This window comes from Camelina sativa, chromosome 16, assembly GCF_000633955.1.
Source record: "Camelina sativa cultivar DH55 chromosome 16, Cs, whole genome shotgun sequence".
NCBI lineage: Eukaryota > Viridiplantae > Streptophyta > Magnoliopsida > Brassicales > Brassicaceae > Camelina > Camelina sativa.
The window spans coordinates 21,344,123-21,370,784 of NC_025700.1; the positions used below are offsets into that span (position 1 = coordinate 21,344,123).

At 38.1% G+C, this 26,662-nt stretch overlaps 6 protein-coding genes and 1 long non-coding RNA gene across 9 annotated transcripts in view; 4 read left to right on the top strand and 3 right to left on the bottom strand.

The window, feature by feature from the left end:
• The window catches only part of LOC104753892, a 9,573-nt gene extending 8,551 nt beyond the window's left edge, over positions 1–1,022 (top strand). Inside the window, exons 6-8 of the mRNA XM_010476077.2 lie at positions 3–162; positions 255–371; positions 490–1,022. Of these exons, the coding sequence (XP_010474379.1) occupies positions 3–162; positions 255–371; positions 490–651 (439 nt within the window). The 3' untranslated portion in view covers positions 652–1,022. The remainder of the gene's footprint in view (positions 1–2; positions 163–254; positions 372–489) is intronic.
• Positions 1,147–3,812, bottom strand: LOC104751642 (replication factor C subunit 5-like). The gene is made up of 10 exons (XM_010473638.2): positions 3,525–3,812; positions 3,049–3,262; positions 2,739–2,818; positions 2,486–2,645; positions 2,286–2,367; positions 2,098–2,160; positions 1,859–1,988; positions 1,719–1,782; positions 1,566–1,634; positions 1,147–1,437 (listed from the first exon to the last, which is right to left on the bottom strand). The coding sequence occupies exons 1-10, from the start codon at positions 3,712–3,714 to the stop codon at positions 1,338–1,340; spliced, it is 1,152 nt and encodes a 383-aa protein (XP_010471940.1). The 5' UTR covers positions 3,715–3,812; the 3' UTR covers positions 1,147–1,337.
• On the bottom strand, positions 3,922–6,819 carry LOC104751643 (aspartic proteinase Asp1-like). The gene is made up of 9 exons (XM_010473640.2): positions 6,382–6,819; positions 5,899–6,016; positions 5,597–5,823; positions 5,247–5,480; positions 5,013–5,151; positions 4,734–4,928; positions 4,570–4,642; positions 4,371–4,458; positions 3,922–4,214 (listed from the first exon to the last, which is right to left on the bottom strand). Exons 1-9 carry the CDS (start codon positions 6,576–6,578, stop codon positions 4,094–4,096), a joined length of 1,392 nt encoding a protein of 463 aa, XP_010471942.1. The 5' UTR covers positions 6,579–6,819; the 3' UTR covers positions 3,922–4,093.
• On the top strand, positions 7,317–8,998 carry LOC104751645 (L-ascorbate peroxidase T, chloroplastic-like). 2 transcript variants are annotated; one of them, XR_761831.2, is made up of 7 exons: positions 7,317–7,610; positions 7,674–7,811; positions 7,975–8,095; positions 8,188–8,288; positions 8,377–8,484; positions 8,570–8,637; positions 8,727–8,998. XR_761831.2 is itself a non-coding variant. In XM_010473641.2 (7 exons), the coding sequence occupies exons 1-7, from the start codon at positions 7,431–7,433 to the stop codon at positions 8,817–8,819; spliced, it is 789 nt and encodes a 262-aa protein (XP_010471943.1). In that variant the 5' UTR covers positions 7,317–7,430; the 3' UTR covers positions 8,820–8,998. The 2 variants fall into 2 exon arrangements, 1 of the variants encoding a protein (XP_010471943.1); XM_010473641.2 differs by having other exon boundaries at positions 8,377–8,464.
• LOC104751644 lies at positions 8,819–10,825 on the bottom strand. The gene is made up of 10 exons (XR_002035844.1): positions 10,652–10,825; positions 10,468–10,565; positions 10,301–10,360; positions 10,164–10,207; positions 9,979–10,055; positions 9,793–9,903; positions 9,528–9,705; positions 9,370–9,431; positions 8,997–9,269; positions 8,819–8,910 (listed from the first exon to the last, which is right to left on the bottom strand). It is a non-coding gene; the product is annotated as an uncharacterized LOC104751644 (long non-coding RNA).
• On the top strand, positions 17,765–21,905 carry LOC104751646. The gene is made up of 4 exons (XM_010473642.1): positions 17,765–19,875; positions 20,357–20,556; positions 20,675–20,898; positions 20,981–21,905. The coding sequence occupies exons 1-4, from the start codon at positions 18,357–18,359 to the stop codon at positions 21,711–21,713; spliced, it is 2,676 nt and encodes an 891-aa protein (XP_010471944.1). The 5' UTR covers positions 17,765–18,356; the 3' UTR covers positions 21,714–21,905.
• The window catches only part of LOC104751647 (protein disulfide isomerase-like 1-2), a 5,005-nt gene continuing 1,990 nt past the window's right edge, over positions 23,648–26,662 (top strand). Inside the window, exons 1-10 of one of the 2 annotated variants that reach the window (XM_019238009.1) lie at positions 23,648–23,925; positions 24,249–24,279; positions 24,394–24,681; positions 24,782–24,970; positions 25,078–25,203; positions 25,562–25,699; positions 25,791–25,910; positions 26,007–26,124; positions 26,207–26,319; positions 26,403–26,662. In XM_019238009.1, coding sequence (XP_019093554.1) covers positions 23,759–23,925; positions 24,249–24,279; positions 24,394–24,681; positions 24,782–24,970; positions 25,078–25,203; positions 25,562–25,699; positions 25,791–25,910; positions 26,007–26,124; positions 26,207–26,319; positions 26,403–26,642 — 1,530 coding nt within the window. In that variant the 5' untranslated portion in view covers positions 23,648–23,758 and the 3' untranslated portion in view covers positions 26,643–26,662. The remainder of the gene's footprint in view (positions 23,926–24,248; positions 24,280–24,393; positions 24,682–24,781; positions 24,971–25,077; positions 25,204–25,561; positions 25,700–25,790; positions 25,911–26,006; positions 26,125–26,206; positions 26,320–26,402) is intronic. The other variant, XM_010473643.2, reaches the window with a different exon arrangement.

A 26,662-nucleotide genomic window follows, 5' to 3' on the forward strand; every position in this document is an offset into this window, starting at 1 on the left:
TGCCCTCCTAGGTTCCACGACAAGGCAGACAGCTTATTGCACTGCTTACCAGGTTGTTTAACAGTGAACGTCATGCGTGCCAATAACTTAAAGCAGTCCATGGCAACCACAAACGCCTTTTGTCAATTAACAATAGGAAACTGCCCTCCACGGCAAACTAAGGTAAAGCAAATCCATCCATGAGAGAATTATTCTCACTCCCACCATTGCCAAAAAAAATTATTGTATCATTGGGCTTGTCTCTTTTTCTGTAGGTCGTGAGCCATAGCACTACTCCTGAATGGAAAGAAGGCTTTACTTGGGCATTTGATGTTCCCCCCAAAGGACAAAAGCTTCACATCATATGCAAGAGCAAAAGCACATTTGGGAAGGTAACATTGTAACAATAAGCTACATTGTTCAAATTGCAGAGTTGGGATTGGATAGAGATCTTCAATATGTATTGTCTTATTTGGTATTTGTTTAACACAACACATTCCTTGTCTGCAGACGACTCTAGGCCGTGTTACTATCCAAATAGACAAAGTCGTGACAGAAGGAGAGTACAGTGGATCTCTAAGCCTGAATCATGAAAACAGCAAAGATGCTTCTTCCAGATCACTCGACATTGAGATTGCATGGTCCAATAGGACAACGGATGAGACTCATTGAGAAAACAAACTGCTCAATCTTCACAAGCACAATGCACTTTCAGTGGAAGACGTAATCTGTCTAATGCTCTTGATGGCTGCATTTTGGTAGTTGAAGGAGAGCAAAGTCTGCAGCAGATGTATAGCAATACATGTATATGGGTAATGAGTATGATGATGTGTGAAAAAGGAACGTAGAATCAAAGAGTTCCTACCTAAGCAAGAAAGAAAATCTTTTTGTATAGGTTGTTTCTCTTCTTTTTTGGTCCGCGATGTTCTGTGTTGACTGTTTGTTCATAAAACCTTTTTCGCTCGGGGATCAACTAAGCAGCACGAAGTGCTCTGATCCCTGTAGCGATGTTTAAGTTATTTTATCATCATTTTGTCTGGGTTCATTGTTAGACACGACTAAACGAGAAACCAATATCGGATTGGCAATACGGAGAAGAGCATTGAAACATATTTGATCTAGGAATTGAAAATTGCAAAGAGCCTTTTGAGCAATGTGCTAATGATATGAGATGAGAAGATCACAAGGTGGATCTAACACTCTTCGTTGGAGATTTAAAGGCAAGCTTTTGGTCACAAACGGCCATAAAATGTACAAATACTATTAGGAAAACATCACTGAGATGAACTATTCTAGTAGTTACTTAACACAGTGCATATAAGCTACTACAGGTTCCAAAAAGGAAAAAAAAACATGGTTTATTTTGCTGCACCAACCATAGCAGACCGGGCATGTGTGAAAGTAGAAATGATAGCTCCAAGCTGCAGTTTGTCATTGCACCCAAAACTCAACCTGTACCTATAAACAGTAAAATGACTCACAATTAAAATAAAAAAAAGATTGTGGGGGAACACAAGCTTAAATACTCTACTCCAGGCAGTCAAAATTAAACAATCTGCCAAATTTAAATTGCAAAAGATACTTACTCAATGTCTGCCAGATCGTTTATCAGTTGAACTCTGACATCTGAAGGCATCTGGATCTTAAAAACAAACCTGATGGAGAAACAAAAGTTAGTTTACAGATGCATGGCACAGATAACACAGCAGTTTGAAGCAGCAACCAAGTATGTCACTCACATGGTAACCTCTCTGACGATATCAACAATGGCAAGTCCTTTTCTCGTCTTCATTTCTGATATGTCTGCAGAATGAAGTAGCAATAACGAGTCAGGACCATGGAATCATTAACTTAGTAAAAATCAGTTATGGTTCCATACTTTTGTAGCTCTCAGCAAATGATTTATTTAGAAGCCAGCCAGCTATATGCTCAATGTCCTTGGGCAATGGGTTTCCGGTGCAGAGGTAAACTTCTTCCGCAGTAATTTGCTCTGACTTCGCATCAGTTGACTGCCCACACCAATAAACCCGTAGAAACTTTTACAGATCCATTCGTAGTGATCTAAATGTATTATCTGTGTGGATAAAGAGACAGAACCAAAAGGAAATATTCCAGAACCTGCAAAGTGTCCAGTGCTTTTCTCTTTTCCTCTGTAGTTTGCTTTGACGCCATATGAGTTGACTGCCAACACCAATAAACCCGTTAGAAGTTTTTACAGACCCATTCATCGTGATTAAAATGTATTCTCTTCTGTAGATTTACAATTGTTGATAGGGAGCCAGAACCAAATGGAAATATTCCAGAACCTGCAAAATATTCAGTGCTTTTCTCATGTCCCCATTGCTCAGCCGTACAAGAGCTGCCAAACCATCCTCACTTACATCAAGCCTAGTCCAATTACAAAAAGGAAGCACAAAAAAGGGTATAAAAATACACATAATAAAGAGGGAGAATGAAGAAACACACAATAAGAAAGTTTACAAGACTGAAGTAGCTTAATTCTCACCCTTCAGCGTCTACTACATGTTTAAGACGTTGACTCAGATGAAGAGGATCGAGAGGGGCAAATCTAAATCGAGTACATCTCGACTGCAAAGCTGGAATGATCTTATTGACATGGTTTCCAATGAGCGCAAACCTAGTACTCTTGGTGTATTTCTCAATTACTTGGAAAATTAAAGAAAATAAGGATGCCAAAGATGTTAGTACTGTGCTTAAGCAAAATCACCGAGAGAGATAGGAACAATATAAGGTTATACCTCTACGCAGGGCAAACTGAGCATCTTTTGTCATGGCATCTGCTTCATCTAGCAGAACCAGCTTCACAGAAGATTTTCCTCTACAATCATCAATTTCAAATTTTTATATCCACAACAAACTTGTTACACATAAAGAGAAGTTATTATACTTAGCATGATGCTACAGTTAAACATAGCGCATGCCATCACAATGCATCCAATATTATGAGTAATAAAAACCAGTTGAGGTATCAAAATGCATATTATTATGATAAGAAAAAATTAACCACAAAAATCAAAAGCAGGGATGAAATCACGTTAGGATACTCACAAAGAAAAGCTCTGCGTGCTAGCGAAATCTTGAATCTGCTGCCTTACAACATCAATTCCTCTATCATCAGATGCGTTGAGTTCAAGAATCATACTACGGTACTTGGGTCCATAAAGTTTCCGGGCAACGGCTAGAATGGTGGATGTTTTGCCAGTACCGGGAGGACCATACAACAGAAGATGGGGCAATTTGTTCTCATTGGTCAGCCTATCAACTGTTTTACAAAAACCACAAAAGGCAAAACCTTTTAGTGAGCATAGTGATAAGAACCTATAAAAATTGCATTTAGTCTCTCAATCCAACTGAGAAAAGAAACAAATAAGAACCTTCGTTAGAATACTTTGTAACATCAGAGGAACACAATTTTCTATTTGAGAAAATACCCAAAAAAAAAAGATATTGAAAACCGTACTAAATCCCTAACCCTAGGGTTTATGGAAATTGAGAGTAGTAATGTGTGTATAAAGTTCAATTACTCGTATCGATAATGTCACGATGTGCAGCGACGTCATCGAGCGACTGAGGTCGGTACTTCTCAACCCAAGGCGTCGCCTTACCCTGCGGCGGACCACCACCAAAACCGGCGACGTCTTTCCCCTTGTTCACCGGCTTGCGAGGCTGATTTTCGTCTACGTCAATGTCCATCACCGACGCTATCTCAGTCATCTTCGCCGCCGCGTAATGGATCTTTGCTTCAGAAACCTCTTCTCGCTCAGCCGTCTTTTCACTCTCTCTCTCGATGATGGCGCCAAGCGCTCTCTCTCTCTCTCTCTACTTTTCAAGGTTTCCTAGTTCCGCCATTGTCTACTGTATTCGTTCTGTAATTCCTCTTTTGCCCTCTTGAGCTAGGGCCATTTTGGTAAAAGGCATCCGTGTTCTTTTCATTATTATATGATTGATTACATCTGATGACAAAGCGGTATATTATTTACAAAATATATTTCCTTGTTTCTATTATGATAACAACATCTCTGATACAACCAAAAACCTCAAAAACCTTCTATTACACAGTCTTTATCAAAAACCCTTTCTCTGTGTGTCAATGTCAAAGCTCTCCATCTGAGGCCAAGTTCTTGTTCTTAGAAGAATCACTTCCTGAGAAAAGCTCTGTTATCAAACCAAACCCTCTTGGATAAGCCTCTTCCGATATATCTCCTCCATATTCACTGTTTAACAGAATAGTTTTAGAGTGTGGGTTGGAGGCAAAAAAAAAAAAAACACACAAAAGAAGACGACAAGAGAACTTTTTTATTTATGGATTTGATGAGAAGCAGAACAAAATTATATTTAAAAAAAAAAAGAGGTGAATTAAGGTTCAGAACTTGGGAATCTTGTCACAGTCTGTAGAAATCCATCCAATCCTATGTTGCTCATTGTCGTAGATCACCATTATCCCTTGGAAAAATATGTCTATCACACACACAAACAGAGCAATGAGATTTTGTTGTCAAGTTATGAACCTAAAAGAACCCCTGGGAAAGGAAAACTATAATCGAAAACTTAGTATATCTATTTACTTACCTCCTATGATATTGTAGCTGTCTAGCCCGACTTCAGTTCCGTTCAGGATACCTAAACATATATTTCCTTTTTCCTAAGATAACAAAAAAACAAAGAAACAGACTCTCAGCCATGGATTTGGATGTAGATACAAGTCACACAGAGTTGGTATATAGGAGACTCACTGTGATAATGAGATAAGACTCAGGTGGAACCTGAAATAGCTGACCATTCTTTTGATTTCCAAATCGTAAAGTAATCGTCTTGAAGTATTTCTTGACTTCATCAAGTGATTTCAAAGGTTTTTTGCCTTTCCAACAGACAGGTAAGTTTTTATCTTCTGTGTCCTTCAAAGGCTTCCCATTCAAGTCTTTTCTTATCTATAATAGATATATAAACACCAAATTAATCATAAGAATGTAAAACACAATTGCTGCTTTTTTCAGAATTTTGTTTTGGCTTACAAGATCGAGAATCGTTTGGTACGCTTCGGCATTGAAGTAAGTGTATGAGCTTCCACTATCGAAAACAAAGTTAATGCCTTTGACACCTGTGGTCTTGGCATTAAAGAGAAGCTCTGCTGGTCCAGTCATGTAGTTTTTACTACAGAAAAAAGGTCACACCATGATTGTTACCTTGTCAAGTTTAAAAGTGTGAGTAAATAGAAGAGGGCATAAAGATGCTCAAAGATTGCTCACCTAGGTGAATTAGTAGCCAGTGAAGTCCATGTAACTCCAGAAGTAGGAACAAGCTCATCTCCAATAGAGAGAAAGCCTTTACCATTGTGACTTAAGCAATGCACAATCACATTCTTCGTTGCCCCCAAGGATTTTAGCTGTGTTGAGATGCTTATTTTCCCTCTGCCAAGACCAAGGATTCCCGCTGTTGGAGGAGGAGGGTGTGGACCCGGGTTCTGCTGATCATACCCACATCTAAAAGAGAAGTTGATTCAAGAATCAGGATCACTAGTAAGATCACCGACTTTCTACAGCCCATGAATATTGTCTTTTCTTTTCTAACATGTGAAAATTGGAAGAAGAAACCTAACCCAAATGTCAAATGGGGATTCACAGCGGAGCCATTTGCGAGTCTTAGAGGAAACTCATCAGTTACAAGTGCACCAATGGATGATGCATGGTCGGAGTATCCGATTTCATAGTCACATTGATCCTGAGGGTCAGCACAAGGTCTGTTCTGGGGAAGGTCGAGTCCAGAACACAAGAGATGTGAACAAGGCAAAGTGTTGTGATTGGGCTTGTACTGCTTAGCACGAGGCTGCGGATAAAGATACAAAGAAAACTGTAAGATAGAAAAGACCTTTACTTATTAATAAAGCAGATCAACGCTTACCTTTGTGCAACCATTGCAGGGTGCATCACACTGAACCCAAGTGAGGTCACTGCCAGTGTCAATGTCCAAGTCAAAGAGCTTAGGTGGGTTGCCTATGTTAAGCAACACATAATAGTACCTGGAGGTGCAAAGAAGAAGAAAAATGAATTCGTCAAATGAGCCAAAGTATTACATCAACAATCAAATTGGGCGTTTTCAATACAAGGGGATGGGAATATCAGAATCAACATTGCCCAAAATCTGCAATCCGTGAAAGTTCCAAGATTTATATAATTCCCTCACAGATCAATAGAATCACTGAATGAGCAATAGAATCACAGATGCAAGAACGTATCCGCACCAATTCAAAATCAAGACATCGGTGAACACAATCCCCAAATAAAGAAGAATCAAACAAAGAAGATCAAACACACAAATGGGTGACTAGAAAGTAGCAAGAAACAGAGAAAGTAAAAACAAAAAGATGTGAAATTTGGCAGTTACCCAAGAGGATACACATTCCCGGAGACAGGAAAGACGACGGAGGAGCCAAGTCGACGATTCTGTAACTTCACTTGTTGAGCCGACGAGTCTTTGGCAGCTTCAGAGAGTTGAAAGCGGGCAGAGAGGACGAACACATAGAAGAAGAAGAAGACGAAGAAGAAGCGAAGAAGGTTCGTTGTCTCCTTATTCGGATTCATCTCCTCTTTTGGCCCCAAGAAAGCGAAACCAAATCACCACAAAAATAAGGTTTCTTTATTGACAAAGGGGCAACAAAAAAGGAGGCTTCTTTGTGTCCAAGACTTGTTGCTTCCTTATAGGAGTGAGTGAGTGAGTATTTTATGTTTGTTGCACCTCTCTCTCTCTCTCTCTCTGTCACTCAATTTGTTGCAAGTTGCAGCACACAGAGCTAGCCACAGAGGTTTCCTTGAGTTCCCGTAAAGCTTTAATTGAGAAACTTGGCATTTGGCTAAAAAGGCTCTACGCTTTTAACGCTCACTATACTTGGCGTGTAGAGCACGCGCAAACAAAGATTGATATAAAAGGCCGAGGTCAATCGTACGAGGCCCAATATGCTCAGCCCATAAACTCTACGGAGTGATTTTTTTTTTTTTTTTTTGGTTTTNTTTGATGAAAATCATTTACTCTTTTTTACTTCAAATTTTACATGATTTATTCCACTACTAAAATGTTACAAGATGAATTAAATTGAAAGGTAATTTAACTAAACTGTCTTCATTGATTTTTTTTTATAACAGTTATTGTAAATTTTTAGATAAATAATACTATTGTTAGTGGAAACAGTAAATTTTTAGCTCTCTCTCTCTCTCTGTTTGGTAGTGGAACAGTAAAAAAAAATCCGTTAAGGCGCGCGTGAGGTTCACTTTCACTTTGTGATAGATAGATAGATACTGATATCATTATCCAGTTTTAAGAGTGAGTGACTCCAAATCGATCCAACTGTCAACGCATCCCCAAGTTACTGACACCTGTCCTTTTTTAATACTGATATCACTCTTTTCGGCGCTTCTCTCTCCGCCGTGACAACAAAAATGGCTGTTTCTCTCTCCGCCGCCTCTCACTTAACCAGAGTCTCTCTTTCCCCCTCCGTCGCCTCCTCCACCTCAGCTCCTCTTCTCGTTGCGGTTTCTTCCTCTACATCATCATCGCCACATTCTCTTTCTTCTCTTCGAAGCGTCGCATCTTCCTTTCCTCATTCCTCCCTCGTTCAGGTACCGTAGTTTGTTCGGAAGACCATACTTTTGTAGATTTTAATAATTTCTGTTGATTTTTAGAAAAGGAATCCGATTTATGGGAGGAGGAGCAAGGGGATGATTTCACCAAAAGGTGCCGCTTCTGATGCAGCTCAATTGAAAAGTGCTAAAGAAGACATCAAAGTGCTTCTCCGGACTAAGTTTTGCCATCCCATTTTGGTAAGTATCTCTATTCTTATCTCTTTTGATTTGATGATTATGATATTGCAGCTGGATCATGATTCTACTACGTACGTTTGAGAAAGAGAACTGAATTATGTGTGATAGACATATTGGAGAAAGCAGAATTGACTTTGTGTGTGTCACGTACGTTTCATTGCAGGTTAGATTAGGGTGGCACGACGCTGGTACATATAACAAGAACATTGAGGAGTGGCCACAGAGAGGTGGAGCTAATGGAAGTCTTAGATTTGAGCCTGAGCTTAAACATGCTGCTAATGCTGGTACTCCTTCCATCACAATTCCCACATGCATTGTGGCTTTAAGACCTTTTTTTTTATGCTGTCTTTATATGTCTACTTTTGACATTTTACAGGTCTCATTAGTGCTTTAAAGCTCATTCAACCTATCAAAGACAAGTATCCTAACATCTCTTACGCCGATTTATTTCAATTAGCTAGTGCCACTGGAGTAGAGGTATTCCTTCACTATTCCTTGGCTTGGCCTAGCAGGCACAATTATGTTGGTCTCTGAAATTTAGTGATAACTCTAGATTTCACTTCAGGAAGCTGGTGGTCCTGAAATCCCGATGAAATATGGGAGAGTTGATGTCGTAGCACCTGAGCAGTGTCCGGAAGAAGGAAGACTCCCTGGTTAACTAATCTTTTCCATTGTCTGTTTCATGCCTTCGATGAGTTTTGTTTCAGATTTTGTTATGGACATTTGAACTCATGAGGTGAAATATGCTTATGTTTTAGATGCTGGACCTCCTTCACCAGCTGATCATTTGAGAGATGTATTCTACAGAATGGGACTAAATGACAAGGTCATTTCTGATTTTTTTCCCATTTTCTGTTATTCATGTCAACGTGAATATGCTCATTTTCTGACTGCAAAGGTTGTGTTGTCAAGCAGGAAATAGTTGCCCTGTCCGGGGCACATACTTTAGGACGAGCCAGACCAGACCGTAGCGGTTGGGGAAAACCTGAGACAAAGTACACGGTATAATAAACTACAAAATGAAACTTCGTTATATTGTTGTTGCAAGGAACCCATGGCTTTGAGGTTTGAAGTTCCAGGAACCCTAAATTCTCCACACCTACAGAAACATATTAAACCCAAAATCTCAGTCTCGATCAAAAATAAAGAAACTAGAACAAAATTTAAAAAGCAAATTCGACTCACAATTCATGTATTCTGTTGAGTAGTAGATTCGAACCATCATCATGTTGCTCTCTTGTCGCCATTAGAACGATCTCTCTCTCTGTCTCTTATCTCTCAAATTTGTTGGGCTGGAACTCCCAAGGACAATATTTTTCAAGAGCTGGGACAGACTCACTCTGAGAGATGTAGAAGAGCTTAAGAGCCCCACGAAGTTGCAAAGTTTCACCTTTGGGAGGACATGTTTACACTCTTTGGCCGCTCTAGTGGCAGTCCAAGATCCCGGTCCCATATCAGCTGAAACGAGAAAGAGAAAACAGCATCACACAAAGATGAGTGTGGGTTTATTTAAAGAGAATTGTCAATCAATAGCGCGAAAGTATATCTGTGTACGTACCTGTGAGCAGATGACGAGATACCTTGAGACAGCCAAAAAGCACAGTGTAGTAGTATCTAACTCTGAAAGAAAAGGTCACTCAATTAATTCTAACCAAGATTCAGCAAAACAAGGCATGTGGTTAGTCAGGCGTAAGTGATAACGATGCAGTTTTGTACCTTTCTTTCAATAATTAGACGATAATAGTTCAGCAGCACTCAACTATGAGCATCAACGTTAGGCCACGGGTGGTTCTTGACGAAACTCGCCATGGTCTGTAAACCTGTACTTGGTCAAACACCATCAATCCAATACAATCAGTTTCACTCTGCTCAGACGTCCGCATCCCGGAGATTACTGTTGAATGAACAAGAAGAAGATAAAAAGAATTAGAATAGCCTCTCATGATCTCACTTAACAATCTCACAAAGAAAGATATAGAACCTGCTGGCCTTGTTGTTGACCTCTGTGCTTTGGTAGGTAGGAGTAAATTGTTATTTCCTGAGGCTTGCTTTGTATGTTGTAGCTACTTGGTTCTAACACGGCTCTTTTATCCTGAAATAACATATAAGAATGGTTAAAAAGAAGCAGTTGAACTTAACCAATGGTGATGGATGATTGAAAGAAAACCTGGAGTGGTTCTTCTTGGATGTTGCTCATGGTCTTGGTAGAGCTAGCTAGCAGCTATGTTTGTGACACTCCTTTCCCTGCAATTAGTGAGACAATCATCAATCAACACATGAAATTTTTTTAGAAAAAAACCATCTAAAATCAGTCAAATAAGTAAAAAGATGAGAGTAGTTAAAGAGAAATACGCCATGGAAACAACAAGGTCCTCCCATACTCACTTGCACCATATCTGAATTCATCAAGAAGAAAGAATATAGAATAGTTGCATAACCTGAATTAAGCTCAATCAAACGTCAAAGTAACAACCATTAAAAAGCATAACCTGTGATCCCGACGCTTTGGCCAAAGATGCCGTAAAACCCCACACCAAGAACCGGACATCCTGAAACACCAGATAAAAAAAGGAAGTTAGACCAAACCAACAAGCAACAACGATGGTGAAGAGAGGAAAGACACCAAATTATATGCGAAGATGCATAAAAAGCAAACCTCTGGTTTAGAGAGGATCTTAAGTAAGAGCCCGATTGAAGAAGGCTAACAAGTCCATCTCCTTGGACATTACTTGACTGCAGTGTTGGGCTCGCAACCTGAGAAAGAGAAATAACAAACTCATCAGGTGATATAGTCAATGGAGAAGAGGATTTGGCCATAAAATAGAGGTATGAGAACAAACCTCTTATCAATACCGAAAGCTCAGATCAGTCCTCACTCGTCACTCCTCACTCCTGAGTCCTCCGTTCCGTTTTGGAAATGGAAGGAGACGATGCTGCAAAACGACAACGTCTCATCAACTAATGGACCCTAAAAGAAGAAATAAAGAATTATGGTGGGCCAATTAACACCAGAGCCCAATTCCTAGAATTCTTAAACAGAGCCCAGTGGTAAGACTTCATGAGTAAGAACAAAACCACTGAAGACATCACGGAGACGAAGCGTTTCCATCAAAGCCAATCACTGATGATCCCATAAAAGCATCCTCCGATCCAAAACCTGAAATAAGTACATAACGACAATGAAAATCATACGAACATATATATATAAAGCAAGCAACCTATGCACAATATTTAAAAAACCAAACCCTAGAGAAACATTAGTATAGATAAACATATATACCCTCACCAACAATAGCCATTAGTATAGATGTGAAGTAACCAGCCTTCCCTCCAACGATCTAACACAAGCAAAGAAAAACATTAGCTGAGCTGTGTGAACAGCAAGAATATAACAAAGGGAAGAGGAGATTGTCAAAGAGGCAACAGGGACAAACGACAGGTCAAAGGCATCCTCCTTCAAGATAAACTGAGACATAAAAGAACAGAGGTTAACTTGTGGTTGTAAAGAAAACGGATGATAATTAAAAGATGTAGCACAGAAGAAACCTTAAAGAGATGACAGACCAGAGGCTTAGATTTACCATATCACTCCTCCCAGTGCCTTCACGATCTGCATCGAAGAGAAATGCATTCTCGTTAAAAAGACATATTGAATAAAATAGTTAAAGAGGACAAAGTTTAAGAATAATTAAAAGAATCTGTGGACCATCGATCTCTTATCTGAATGTTGGTTCTCTGTTTAGGAATTCTGGTTCGTCGTGATCTGCATCAAAGAGAGACATTAGCTGATCTAAAAACACTAAAATAAAATAAAAGGGAAAAAGGAGACCGTCAAAGAGGTAACAGGATCCGACGACGTCGACAGATCAAAGGCATCCTTCAAGTTCAAGATAAACTGAGACATAAAACAGAACAAAGGTGGAGTTATGGACAAGTTAATGAAAAGATGAAAAAGACTACCTGAAGATGTAGCGCAGAGAAAACAAAAACGATCCATCAAAACCATCACTAACCGATCGAAGCATCCTCCTTCCTCCACAATGTAAAATATTAACAGAGCCAAGATTAGTTAAAAAGAGCAAACCCTGGAAGAATATCATGAATTAGAGTGACAAGGATCAATGAAAGCCATCACCGATCAAAGCCTCCACAAACCTAAACCAACAAAACCAAAAAACGAAAAGTTAATAACATGTAAATAGAAAAAACCACCGAACCAAAGAGACAAATACATAATCAAATAGAGATGGGTTTAGATCAAGGAACCTGCGAGAAAGCCATGATCATATCATAACTGGCTTCCAAACCACCTGCAAAAAAACGTAAGGAACATGAACAAAAAGAAGAAGTAAACTAAAGACGTGTGTGAAGAGGAAGAAGAAAACCCTTTGAAGAAGTAGCACAGAGAAGAAGCGTATCCAGCACTCTCATCATCCAAAACCTGAAACAACATAACAACAAGTAAATAGCATGGACATAGATAAAGCAAACCTATGCAATATAGAAACCAAACCCTAGAAAATCCAATGATCGATCGGTTCAAAAAAAAAAAAACAGAGACTGAGTTTTAGAAGAAGCAGAACAAAATCCCTGAAGACGTCGTTAGCACAGAGAAGAAGCGTTTCCATCCCATCACTGATACATAAAAGCGTCATCCAAAACCTGAAATAGGTACATAACGACAAGTAATTAAATCACATGAACATATATATATATATATGTAAAGCAAAGCAACCGATGCGCAATATTTAAAAACGAAACCCTAGAAAAGAAACAAGCAAGTGAAATCCAATGATCGCGGTTCGATCGGAGAGACAGTACAAGCTATATATGCTAGACACCACCAAACCCTAGAAAAAAGCAAAGGTGAAAATCCAATGATCGATTAGAAAGAAAAAGAAACATAGACGAGTTAAGAAGAATGTCACCGACCACCACCGTACGCTCGGAGTCGGAGTAACCGTTGTACATCGATAGAGAGGAACTAAGAAGAAAAAATAAAAATAAGGAAAGATGTGATGATCTGAGAAAAGAGTGAGAGAGCCTTCTTTTATAGATGAGGTTAGAAAACTACATTGTCGGTTTAGCTATTTCTTTTTTTCCTTTTCCAATATCCTTTTATTCATATGCTTATTATTATTTTTTCTTATCAGAAATTTTATTAAAAAAAAATATATTTTTTTTTTTCCTTATTATTTTTCGAATAGGCTTCGATGTGTTGTAATACACAATATCTTTTTTTCTTCTATTTTCCTTTTTGTTGTTCTTGCTAACTGCTATGCTCTGATTCTTTCCTTTTTCCTTTTTTCTTTTCTTTCATTCAACTTCAATGTATTCATTGGTCAAACTAAACCGGAAACAAATTATACGTTTGCTAGAAAAATAACGCAAACCAAATTAAATCAGGTCTCATCTTGAAATTATATTTTCTAAATCCGACTGCGTATACACTTACTCATACACTCGAAATTAAAGTTAATATTAAATCTACCATCTCTTTACTTTCACTTCGTCTAATCTCTCACCAAATAAAGGATTAAATAGCTCGAATCATCGTTTCATGTTTGTTTCGATCCTCTTGCATGCTAATAAGCCACGAAAGCAACCTGAATAGGAATATGAAGAAGATGAAGACGAAGAAGGAGAACCGAGAGAACGTCTCCAATGGTGTGTTATTATATGTGGAGGATTTAATGTTTCTAAGTTATTGGCTTTACAAATACCATCCCACAAATTCTAATCTTTGGATGGTTCCTCTTGGACTCCTCTTATTCAACACTCCCGCGTTTCTCTCCCTCTTCGTTTTCATCTCCCATCTCTGCGACGACTACCAAGTCATTTGATCGACCTGCATGAACCGAATTAATGTCTTGAGTTTTTCTTTGTCAATAACTAATTTATTTGGTATAGAAGGTAAAATACACAGATTTGCGTGGTTTATATATGGTTTAAGTTGATAAATTTTCACGTTTCTTTGCTAAACATTTGGTACTTGCGCAACAAGTTATCTTCCTTTGTCTAGAGTTTTAGGTTTCATATCAAACCGAGTAAACAGATTACGGTTCTCGGATCGCATAAAAAAAATAGTAAACGGTACATTGTAACAGCTTACCATGATAGAATCGATTTACAAAATGATTTGTGAAGTAGCTTTCTTATTGTAACAGCCAAATCCCGCACCAACAAGAAGCTTTCGGATTCTATGAAGAAGAAGATAAGAGCAGAGTAAAGGAGCAATACATAGGAGGAATCCAGATAAGCCATTACCTACTAATTACTTCCTCAACATCATAATTGCCATTGGCGTTTTGGGGCTTTTGTCGTCCAATCTGTTATTCTTTTTGGTGGTAATAACAACTCCAAATTGAAAAATTAGAAAATACATATACTATGATTTTTCTTACCTGAAGACATATTTACAATTGGTGTTCACATATTCTTTGGTATATATAGTTTGCTTGGGAAAAGTCACCTTTAATAATATCTTGTGTGGTGGTTTTAGATATGAGATTAGTGTGGAGCTATTCAAATACTAGAAACTAATATAAAAAGTGTGTGAATCACACTGCTACGCCTTTGCACGAATATTTTTGAAACATTTAAATAAGGCTTGCTGTTGCTTGGCCTTTTAAAGATTCATTCAATATTCTTCTGCCATTTGGATACTAAAGAAAGAAAAGGCTTCTCTATTGGATTAGGTTAACCATCGTACTTGTTTCTAAATCTATACAAAGGGACTTTAGATAACTTTTTCAACACCACATGCCACATAGAGACGTGCATAGTTATGCTCCATATATCTATTCTTTTTTTTACTTTTTGACGTCAACTCCATCTATTCTTCTTCTTCTCAAGAATTTGATTATTAAAGTGTTGTTAGGAAAAATCAATGTTTCCTTTACAACTACCAACTTTAAATATTAAATTCTGAAACTAGAAAGATGTAACAAATTAAACTATTTCATCAATCTCTCGGTAGGTCCCAAATTTCTCTCTTGAAGACGAAAAACCTAAAGTAAATCTCAATTCACTTCAACAACTACGCCGCCGTCGTGTAGTCATCACTGACTGATTCCGGTAATCTCTTCTCCGGTGAGCTATCTAGTCACTCCTATTTGACTTGATGGATTCTGTTGCCACTGATTCTCGTCAGAACTCCGTCGCTTTGAACTTTCCTCTCGCAACGGAAGATGTAACTCAAACCTTGCATCACTCTTCTCCGCTTCTGACAGCTCCTGTATCTACTCTTTTTGTTCCAACTATTTTAGCATGGGCAAAACCACCTAAGATCATCTCAGAAACTGTGCCTTACCGTCACGAAACTCTAATTCCAATAGAAAGAGGCAAATCTGATCCGGCTTTAGACATCGTTCCTCCAGCGATTAAAGAGGATGGACAACTACGATTTCCATGGGCAGCAAAGATGGACCCTTCCATCCGAAATCTCCATCGGACAACAACACCAACATACATGGAAGATGGCATCCCCAAGGTACACATTCCAAATCATGTCTTGTTGAGAGGGCTTGAGAATCAACAAGAATATGTGATAGGTCAGTTTAATCGTTGCCTTACACCATCTGGAGGTCTCATCAATGCAGTGGCTAATAGAATTTGGGGGAAAAAATGTAAAAAATTTTCACGAAAACTTGGGGAATCCTCTTATTTGTTTCATATTCCGGATGCACCAACTAGAGTCTGGGTTTTACAGCGTGGTGTATGGCACATTGATGATTGCATCATGTTCGTTGCTCCATGGACTTCTGCTGATACATTAGCTCTGCCAGAGATCACATCTGTGCCGGTCTGGGTTACGCTAAAAAAAATCCCTAGTCGTCTTTACTCGCACTGGGGAATCAGTTGGATAGCTTCAGGTTTAGGTGAACCTATGGCTACTGATAAACCAAGGTTGGATCCGTCTCTAATGGGAGTGGCTAAGCTCATAGTTGAAGTTGAGCTAGAAAAAGGATTTCCAGATAGAGTTGTTGTCGAGGACAAAAGAGGCAATGTCTCTATAGTGGATGTGGAGTATTCTTGGCTTCCATCAAAATGTAGTAAATGTGGGTTTGTAGGCCACAAAGAAACTAGATGTCTTCTCCTCTCTCAAGCAGCTGCTGCAGTGCTAGGTGCAGGTTCTGTTTCTGCCTGCACTTATGTCTCCCCTACTCACTCAGTTGAAGCTGCACTTGGTGAGACTACAGTCCGCACACCCTCACCAGCCTTTGTGGCTGGGCATACTACTACTACAGTTGAAGCTACTACCATCACCACTGCCTTATGCAACCCCATTCCCATCAACACTGAAGTTGTATTGTCATCTTCTCAAATGGTATCTGTCCCATTTTCAACACCTTGTTCAAGTTCCTTGCAAAATGAGTTTGTGCAGGAAAATATTGTAGGAAGTAATCAACTTGCTGACTTCGATGTTGGAGATTATGGTTATGAGATGGGTGATGAATCCTCTCAACATACCCGAGGAGGAAGGACAATCAAACCTACCCAGAAACTCCAAGATCAATGGATTACGGTCAGAGGACGAGGCAAGCGTGGTCGTGGTGGTCGAAGATGATCGATCCAGAAAATAGCTAGAGGATTAACTTTCCAGTTCCCACTAGTTCTATCTTTCTCCTTTTAGAATATGTTTCATTGTATAATCTCCCATTGCTTTACTTTCAAAAACTATATGATCTACAAATTATATTCCTGTATTACTTTTTATGCATTTTAATTAAAAGCCTTTTAACAAAAGAAAAAAAATGTAACAAATTGGTTGGTATGGAAAATGATATGCCTTCCTTCTTCTAGTGACGCAAGAAGCTTACGACGATGAGCCGATGGGATTGGTCAGACTCATTCTCATTTTCCTAATCGCTTTTTAAAAAACTTTTCTTTTTCTTTTACCTTTTCTTTCTTTCTTCTGAATCATGAGGTCATGTTTTCTCGTTCGAAATGATAATCATAATAATATCATCAAAATAGACACACCGACGACGACCCACCTTCTTGTACAATCCAGACATATATAACCGAATTTGAACTAAAATGAATGAGTTGATAAGGACCAAATTGTTAAACAAAACAATCAATATTCAAAAGGATATTGATCTTGATGATAAGAACAAAACAAATTATGGTATGGTTTTGGCTCTTATGAGATTCAGGATTGTGATTAAGGAGGTGCATGTGGAACTGGATTTGGCAGCACATGACCTACTTTTGTCATCCAATAGTCTTAATGTCTCATGTTAATAATACATGCAATTAGTTATACAAATTTACAAAACAAATGAGACTTTTAAATTTGTCTTGTAAAGGAAACATATAAATTGATGGGATTTGATGATTTGGATATGAGACTTACTCATGAAGATAATTTAGTTTGACAAATACTATTAACGACTTCTGAAAATGAGATTGGATTCATTGCTTTTGACAAAATAGTTGTCAATATTGTTTGGGATGTTTTCAATAGGAAAACAAGAACGTAGAAGAGAGAGAGAGAGGATAAAAAGGGGTCATGGGGAAGATTAAATCCACAAATATCAATTTTAGGTAATCTATGTCCATTTTTTTCCCCCTTAATATATAATCCACTGAAACAATGACTAGTATTAGTTCAGTAATTGTTTACGGCCAAGTATCGTGTTGCCTGCACAAAGTTAGAAATAATCAGACTAAATTGGTAGGGGCTAAAACTAAACAAATCTTAATACATACTAGTAGAAACATGTCAATTGAATAGTAAAACTTCATATGACATACCGACATTACAACAAACGAAAAAAATGGAAACGCACCCATTGACTTCTTTTACCAGGACAGGAGAGGAAGAATGGAAAGCATTATAAAACGTTGTGAAATTAGTCAAATTGGTAGGAAATCTGGGGACCAAAACTAAATAAAGTATATATATTGTCAAATTTTATTTTGTTTCCTCGTCGTTGCCACTTTCTTCTTCTCCTTCTCCAATTCACAGTTCACAATAAATATTTTCCCAGATCCCCCCCCTACCTTTTCCTCCCACATCTTTTATCCATAAAATTTAGTAGAAAAAAGCTGAAAATTAATTGCAACCTGGCGACTTTGAATTTTCTCTTTTGGTTTCTTTACCCTTGCGTGTGTGTGTCCCTCTCTCTAGTCTGATTCGTGAACACGTTTTCAAATTAATCAGCAACCATGGCTTCTTCTGCTTTTTCCTTCTCCTCTCTTACCCATGCACAAAGAGACTTCATATAATATAAATTTGTTTTCTTACATGATCACTAAAATTACAGTTTCGTAGTTGTTTCTTCAAATCACATTCTTGCTCTGTTTCTCCTCCAGGAAAAAAAAACCCAAACTTTGCTCTGTTCTTACAAAAAAAAAAAAAAAAAAAACAAACTTTGCTCTCTTCCTACGATTTTATTCCATTCAGTTTTGCCGCCGTTTTCTTCGACTAAATCTGAGGCCAACGATGGTTGTTGTTGCTACTCCATGTCCGACGATGATCGGAGTGTAAGCAGAATGAACAGAGGCTAGAGTTCCCCCGAGGAAGAAGACGTTATTATGGGTTGCGGAGGATCAAAACTAGATAATCAACAGATTGTGATTCTCTGCAGAGAGCGTAAGGAACATATTAAAGCGGCGTCGTATCATCGCTCTGCTCTCGCCGTCGCTCACCTTACTTACTTCCAGTCTCTCTCCGACGTCGGCGAAGCTATTCAACGTTTCGTCGACGAGGAAGGCTTGTTACTTGCTTCTTCGTCTTCTTCTTCTTTTTCGCCGGATTCTCCAGCTCTTACGTTACCGTCCGACGAAGGGAAGCCGCCGAAGAAATACCAGAAAAAGATCTCTCCTTCTTCAACCACCTCTATTTCTCATTCCATCATCGAAGACGAAGATGATTCGCATTTGCATCTAAGCTCCGGATCCGACTCCGAATCCGAAACAGAAGCTGGATCTAATGATCATCTCCAAATTGATAGCACTCCTGAACAAGAACGGTCAACTCAAACTCAAACATTTCATTCCGGTTATGATCCAACTAGCTATGCTCCACCGGTTTACCCACCCGGTTATCCACCAAGTTACCCACAGGGTTATATGCCCGGTTATCAACCGGGTTATCCACCGGGGTACCCACCGGGTTACCCGAGTTTCAACCCAAACGCAAATCGAGGAATGTATTTTATGAAGAAATCCGCGCCGCAATCTCGACCGTTCATCTTTCAGCCGGAGAATCATCGAGTGGAGAACGCACAGTGGCCGTCGGATTCTGGATTCGGAAACGCTGGAGCGCAACGGAAATCGCCGTCAGCGGCTCCTCCTCCGTCACCGCCAAAGGTTTCAACTTGGGATTTCTTGAACGTATTTGATACATATGACTACAGCAACGGTCGTTCTCGTGCTTCCGGATATTATCCGATGGGAATGGCGTCAATCTCAAGCAGTCCTGATTCTAAGGAAGTTAGAGAAAGAGAAGGGATCCCTGAACTGGAAGAAATAACTGGGGAAGAAGTGATCAAGCAAGTATATAGACGTCCCAAGAGAACAGGATTGGAGAAGGTGAAAGAACACAGAGACGAGGACGATTACAACGTTGTTCGTGAGAAGAACAGTATTAACAAAAGAGGTAATGTTGGTGAGGAAACTATGAGGGCAGTGCCGGTGCCAGATAAAGCCACTGAGAGCTCATTCGATTCGGAGACGGTGTCTTCTTTCTCAGGGAGTGATGTAGAATCTGAGTTTCACTATGTTAATGGTGGTGAAGGAAAGAGCAGCAACAGTTCTTCTAATAGTCATGAGACGGCAATGGGGACGAAGATTTCGGTAGAGGAAGAGTACGGGAGGAAGAAAGGAGTGAGCTTTGAGTTGGAGGAAACGACGAGCACTTCCTCTTTTGATGTTGAATCTTCCAAGATAAGTAGTTTATCCAGTTTGTCGTACCATGCCACTAGGGATCTCAGAGAAACTGTGAAGGAGATCAAAAGCGAGTTCGAGGTTGCTTCTTCGTGTGGGAAGGAGGTTGCTGTGTTACTTGAGGTTGGCAAGTTGCCTTATCAGCATAAAAACAATGGCTTTAAAGGTACCCTGTCTTAACTCTTGTATGTTTTGCTGGTCTGATATTCTGATACTCCTTGATGATATAGCTCCTTCCTTTTTGCAAATCTATGTATGAAAACCTATATAATTAAAAATCATGATTCAGAATAAGTCATAGTTACCAGGTAATGCTGATTAACTTAAGTTTAATGGTTATCTGATGACGTGTTTAGACGTGCCTCCGGGAATTGTATAAACTTTGATGTAATGGGAAGTTATATTGACTGAATAGGAATTTCTCCTGTCTGCTAGATTTTCCTGAAATAATTGAATTATGAACAAAAATGTTGGAAACTCTAAATTCTAATATAGTGGGGATTGGGGAAAGCATCTTGTTGTTGTGGTTTAGACTGATTTGATTTGTGTTGAATGAACTATGAACCGTATATTATGTGCACACTGCTTTTTGGATGAGTTCTTGTTGCTGCTTGGTGAAGTTTTAAATGAAATGTTATACTTTGCAGTTATCTTATCCAGGATCATGTATCTGGTAGCACCATCCACACAGTCATCACATTCTCAGCCCATACGTTTAACATCAAGGACACGGAAAATGGCGAAAGCGTACAATGGACAAGATGTTAATGGAGGCTTCAATGGGAACCTCTCATCAACCTTGGAGAAACTGTATGCGTGGGAAAAGAAACTGTATAAGGAAGTTAAGGTATTAATGCTTTTATATATGATGTACAGTAGCTTTGTTTTTCTGAAGCTCTAATGTGACTTTATGTCACTTATAGATTCTTGCCTGTTGTTACATCGTGGTTTGCGTTTGATGGCAGGACGAAGAAAAGTTTCGTGCCGTTTATGAAGAGAAGTGCAGGAGACTAAAAAAAATGGATAGTGATGGAGCAGAAGCTATCAAGATCGAGGCTACTCGGGCAGCCATTAGGAAGCTTATGACCAAAATTGATGTTTGTATAAGATCAGTTGATTCAATTTCCAGCAGAATCCACATACTCAGAGATGAAGAATTGCAGCCACAGTTGACACAGTTAATACACGGGTAAATCATCTTTCTATATTTCGATATCTATGAGCAAATTAAGCTGTCAAACAAAACTGATACTTTTTGTGTGTGTTTGAAGGTTGATAAGAATGTGGAGATCGATGCTTAAGTGCCACCAGAAACAGTTCCAGGCAATCATGGAGAGCAAGGTTCGATCTCTCAAAGCAAACACAACCTTACAAAAAGACTCTGGCTCGAACGCAATTCTTGATCTTGAGATGGAGCTAAGAGAATGGTCTAGCAGCTTCAACAACTGGGTTAACACCCAGAAGTTATACGTCCAGTCCCTAAACGGATGGCTCTCGAGATGCCTTCACTATGAACCCGAGGCAACAGAGGACGGAATCGCTCCTTTCTCTCCTAGTCAGATAGGTGCACCGCCCATTTTTATCATTTGCAAAGATTGGCAAGAAGCAATGGGTAGAATATCTGAAGATAATGTGAGTAATGCTATGCAAAGTTTCGCTTCAAGCCTACACGAGCTATGGGAGAAGCAAGAAGAAGAGCAAAGGGCAAAAGCGCAATTTGAGCAGCGAGATGCGGAGTCAGAGAGAAGTTTGGTTTCGAGAGGTAAGTCAGAGAACGGGATATCGGCTTTGGATGATCTGAAAGTGGATTTGGATTCAATGAGGAAGAAGTTAGTAGAGGAAAGAGGAAAGCGTAAAGAAACTGTTAAGCTTGTGAACAACGAGTCATCTAGTAGCTTGAAAAATGGTTTAGTTCCCATTTTTGGGGCATTGAGAAAATTCACAGCAGAAGTTGTGAAAGCTCATGAAATTGTTAGGCTACAACATCCTCAGACTTCTTCTTGAGCAGAGAGTTTTGAAGTTTTTGTTACTTAACAAATTAGATATACATAGGTTTATTATATAGGAAAACTTTGGTATAGATATGCTGATGCTCATATTCATTTATTGGTTGGTTAGTTTGCTTTGTAACCCGTTTTGAAATGGTGAAGAAGAAATGATCAAGTTTTCTCATTCAATTGAGATTATCTATGAAAATGCGCTGTAAACGATCCTGACTGATATTGGTTACAAATTTACAAGAATACATAAATAAGATTTTGAAATTCACAACAGTATCAAGGATTTAAAAAAGAATATAGTGTCTCATGGTTTGGCATGCTCTCTCTATGTCTATGATAGAGTATTAATACTTTTTCTTTGGCAGCCTATGATACTTCTTTAATGGCTAGACGTTTCACAAGTTAAAAAAAATGTAAAAACTAGAGAAATGTCAAAGATTTCACATGTTTTGTGTTCGAATATTATGGTTCACATCTATATTAACATTTTTGAAGTACATTTTCTCCTTTTAGTTTTGTTTATTTAAAAAGTTATTTACAACATTACCCCTTACAAAATTTTCAAAACTAACATTACTCCAAATTTTGTTTCCTAAATATTTTACATTTTATTTTAATTAAAAAAATAACAACAATCAATATGAGAATAGAAACTATCATATATTTAACCATACATTATGTTGTGTTTTGAAGATATTCAATATCTGAATCCTTCGTAAACAAAGAAAAAACAATTTGATTCCTATTTTTTTTTCCAAAATCTATGAGATTTGATTCTTAACTTAAGAAAAACTTCGATTCACAATTATTTAAATATTAGAATTAACATATATAAACTTAATAAAAATTTACTTATCACTAATATGTAAAATTAAAAAATTCTAAAATACTATATAATGTGGTTATATAGTAGATGAATTATAAAGAGAACATGTTGAAATTAATAAAATATTATTAAATTTGTGTTAATACGAGTTAAATCCTCATTTAATTATTTATCAACACTATTAATATTAGAATATTTGACATAAAATCAAGTTGATTTAACTAAGATTGTATAAAATAATTAAATCATTAGAAAAAATGTGACTTAATCACAGCGTATAATTACTGATTATGTATTTAGATCCCTTATTTTTTGTTATAATAATAAAAAATCAAAATAGAATCTCAAACACTAAACGAAACAAACTAAATATAACAACAAATGGTCATGAAGTGTATTGCGGGTTAAATAATAATATAAATATTTAGCCGCACAACAACTAGAAAATTTAGTTATTCCTCTATTTACAAAATATTCAATATTTAACAAATAGATACAATATAAAATATAAATTATATGCCCGCGGTGTACCGTGAGTTAAAATATAATGTTATGTTCATTACCGGAAGTTTTAATATATATCGGTTGTTATATATCGATAAAATTATGTCTTAAACCACATTAATATATACTCCTCAAAATACAATTATGTTATATATAAGTAGGCTATAAATGTTGCCATAGTGAAGCCAGGGTAGCAACATCATAAGGAAAAGAAGAGAGATCATGGTTAGGCATAACCTATAGGATGTTAATGATAATCCTGGCAAAAGATCAAAGTCAAATCTTCATAAATTTAATTTTGGTCAGTAACTTTTCAAAAGATGCACATTAATTTTGAGTGTTGACTCAGCAGAATTATAATGAGTCAATAAAGTGTATTAATTTTTGACACTGCAGATTATGGAAGTAAATATTGAGAAAATCAATAACCGTTGTGGGTCAAAGAGTCAATGAAAATATTTTACTTGCCAAGTTAAATGAAAACCAATGACGAGGCATTTTCAAATGAAAACACGCCACGTGTAACTATGGCCACTAAGCATCCAGAGATTTTGTAAATTTCTATAATCCATAGCGCTAATATATAAATCAGTGAGTGCAGTGCAGGAGGCATAATCAAATCCTATTCCTCCTCTCCTCTCTCTGATAAAGAAGAAGAAGAAGAAGAAGAAGAAGAAGAAGAACATAAGAATACACTTCGTCGTCGTACAGAGATAATAATGGCGATTAAGGGTTTAGCGTGGTTTTCGATCCTTGTGTTGTCTTTGTTCGCTTCTTCTATCAGAAGCGAACAGACGAAGGAGTTCGTCTTGACTCTCGATCACTCTAACTTCACCGATACCATCAACAAGCACGATTTCATCGTCGTCGAGTTCTACGCCCCTTGGTAAGTCCTCAATTACTCTCTCTCTCTCTCTATTTCTCTTGTGTTTCAATCTCAATCGTGAGGTCCATCTCTGTCCTCGTGATTTTTTTTGTGGCTCTCTTGCTGTTGTTGTCTAGTATTTGATTTTGAACGGTGAAGCTGATTGATTTTGATTGGTGTTGTTTTGGATTCACTTTAGAATACAATACTTGTTTAGAATAATAATTTGTGATAATTATGCTTTGATTTATTTTCGTCTGTAATTGATGCGTCTATAAGCTATTAGGATTTTTAATTATCTTCGTTTCATTTGAGTAACTTGATGTGTATTGCTTTGTATTCAGGTGTGGTCACTGTCAGAAGCTTGCTCCTGAGGTGAGAAATTTGGCTTTCAATCACTTAACTACATGAGGATTTTTAATTATTTATTGAGAAACCAGTTTTATATGGGCTAACTAAGATGGGTGTGATATGTGTGATTGCTTACAGTATGAGAAGGCTGCATCAGAGTTGAGCAGTCATAACCCTCCCCTAGCTCTTGCCAAGATTGATGCCAGTGAGGATTCCAACAAAGGAATCGCTAACGAGTACAAGATTCAGGGTTTCCCCACTATCAAGATTCTGAGAAATGGTGGGAAAACTATTCAAGATTACAATGGACCTCGTGAAGCCGACGGTATTGTCACTTATGTTAAGAAGCAAAGTGGCCCTGCTTCTGTTGAAATCAAGTCAGCTGATGTTGCAGCTGAGGTTGTTGGTGATAAGAATGTTGTTGCTGTAAGTACTGCCTCTTATATATCCTCTTTTTTTCTTGATTTTATTTTCAGTCCACGAGTTCTGCAACCAACCATTATAATGTCTATCTCTGTTGTCTTAGGTTGGAGTGTTCCCTAAATTATCCGGCGACGAGTTCGATTCTTTCATGGCCCTTGCTGAGAAATTGCGTGCTGACTATGATTTCGCACACACTTTGGATGCCAAGCATCTTCCTCGTGGAGATTCTTCTGTGCAAGGACCTGTCGTCAGGCTATTCAAGCCTTTTGATGAACTCTTTGTTGATTCCAAGGTACATAGGAACCCTTTTTCATTTTTTACATATTACATCACTGAGTAGTCATGGTTTACGCAGTAATGTTACAGATTACTTATTTGATTGACGAATCATGAATTCAGGATTTCAATGGGGAAGCTCTAGAGAAATTCGTCAAAGAATCGAGCATTCCACTTGTCACCGTCTTTGACAGTGATCCCAACAACCACCCATATGTTGCCAAATTCTTTGAAAGCCCTGCCACTAAGGTATCATTTGTGAATTTATTTACATAAATGGATATTTTAGTTATGCCTTTCATTTTTACTTGACAAGTATTTTAGAGTCATTGAAAATGGTAGTTTAGTAATTAGTATGTGCGTGAAGGTTTAAAGCTTTTAGAATTTAGATAGTGTAAACTGTAGCAAAGGCTCTGATAGCAGAACGCGTTAATTAAATTTGGTAACTGGATCATAATTCTCTTGATAATTGTTGAGTTCCCCTTTTGATGTCGATATGAGTTTATTGAAAGCATTTGTTCTGTTCTGTTTTCTTTTTGTTTTTTCATTTGTTTCCAGTCTTCTATGACATTCTGGTTTTTATGGATAGTAATATTTTGAATATCAGGCAATGATGTTCGTTAACTTCACCGGGGCAACAGCTGAATCTCTAAAATCAAAGTACCGTGAAGTTGCTACATCCAACAAAGGTCAAGATCTTGCCTTCCTTGTTGGTGATGCTGAGAGCAGCCAAGGCGCTTTCCAGGTTACTATAGAACTTCGTCTCTCACAGTCATTTTCTCCTGTCAGTGTTAACACATCTCTAAACAATTTATTTGCATGTATCTGTGAAACAGTACTTTGGACTTGAAGAAAGCCAAGTTCCACTCATCATCATCCAAACTCCTGATAGCAAGAAGTATTTGAAAGCAAATGTTGAGGTTGACCAGATTGAATCATGGATCAAGGACTTTAAGGTTTCATTCTCTTTTGCAGACTATCACACTAGCTTTATGTAATAAAAAGTACGTATAGAATCAGTATAACTTAACCAAAGAATATGTTTTCTTCAGGACGGAAAAGTTGCCGCCCACAAAAAATCTCAACCTATTCCAGCTGAGAACAACGAACCAGTGAAGGTTGTTGTAGCCGAGAGCCTTGACGACATAGTTTTCAAGTCTGGAAAGAATGGTGAGTACATTTTTGAAAACTCTAGTGATCGTTTCAATATTTGTGCAAAACCAAGACTGATAAACATCAATTCATGTATCAGTTTTGATTGAATTCTACGCACCGTGGTGTGGACATTGCCAAAAACTTGCTCCAATCTTGGACGAAGTGGCTTTGTCATTCCAGAACGACCCAAGTGTTATCATAGCAAAGCTAGTAAGTTCTTTTAATTGTTTACATGTAAATCAATCACTTGATAGTTCTACTGGAGTGACTAAACCGTTTGTGTGTGCGTACAGGACGCAACTGCAAATGATATCTCAAGTGATACCTTTGATGTGAAAGGGTTCCCGACCATCTACTTCAGATCAGCAAGCGGAAACGTTATAGTGTACGAAGGAGACAGGACAAAGGAAGACTTCATAAACTTCGTTAAGAAGAACAGTGAGAAGAAGGCAGCTTCTCATGGGGAAGAGTCTACCAAGACTGAGGAACCAAAGAAGACTACCGAGGAAGCAGCTGCAAAGGACGAACTGTAGAAGTCTTGAGTTTTTTTTTT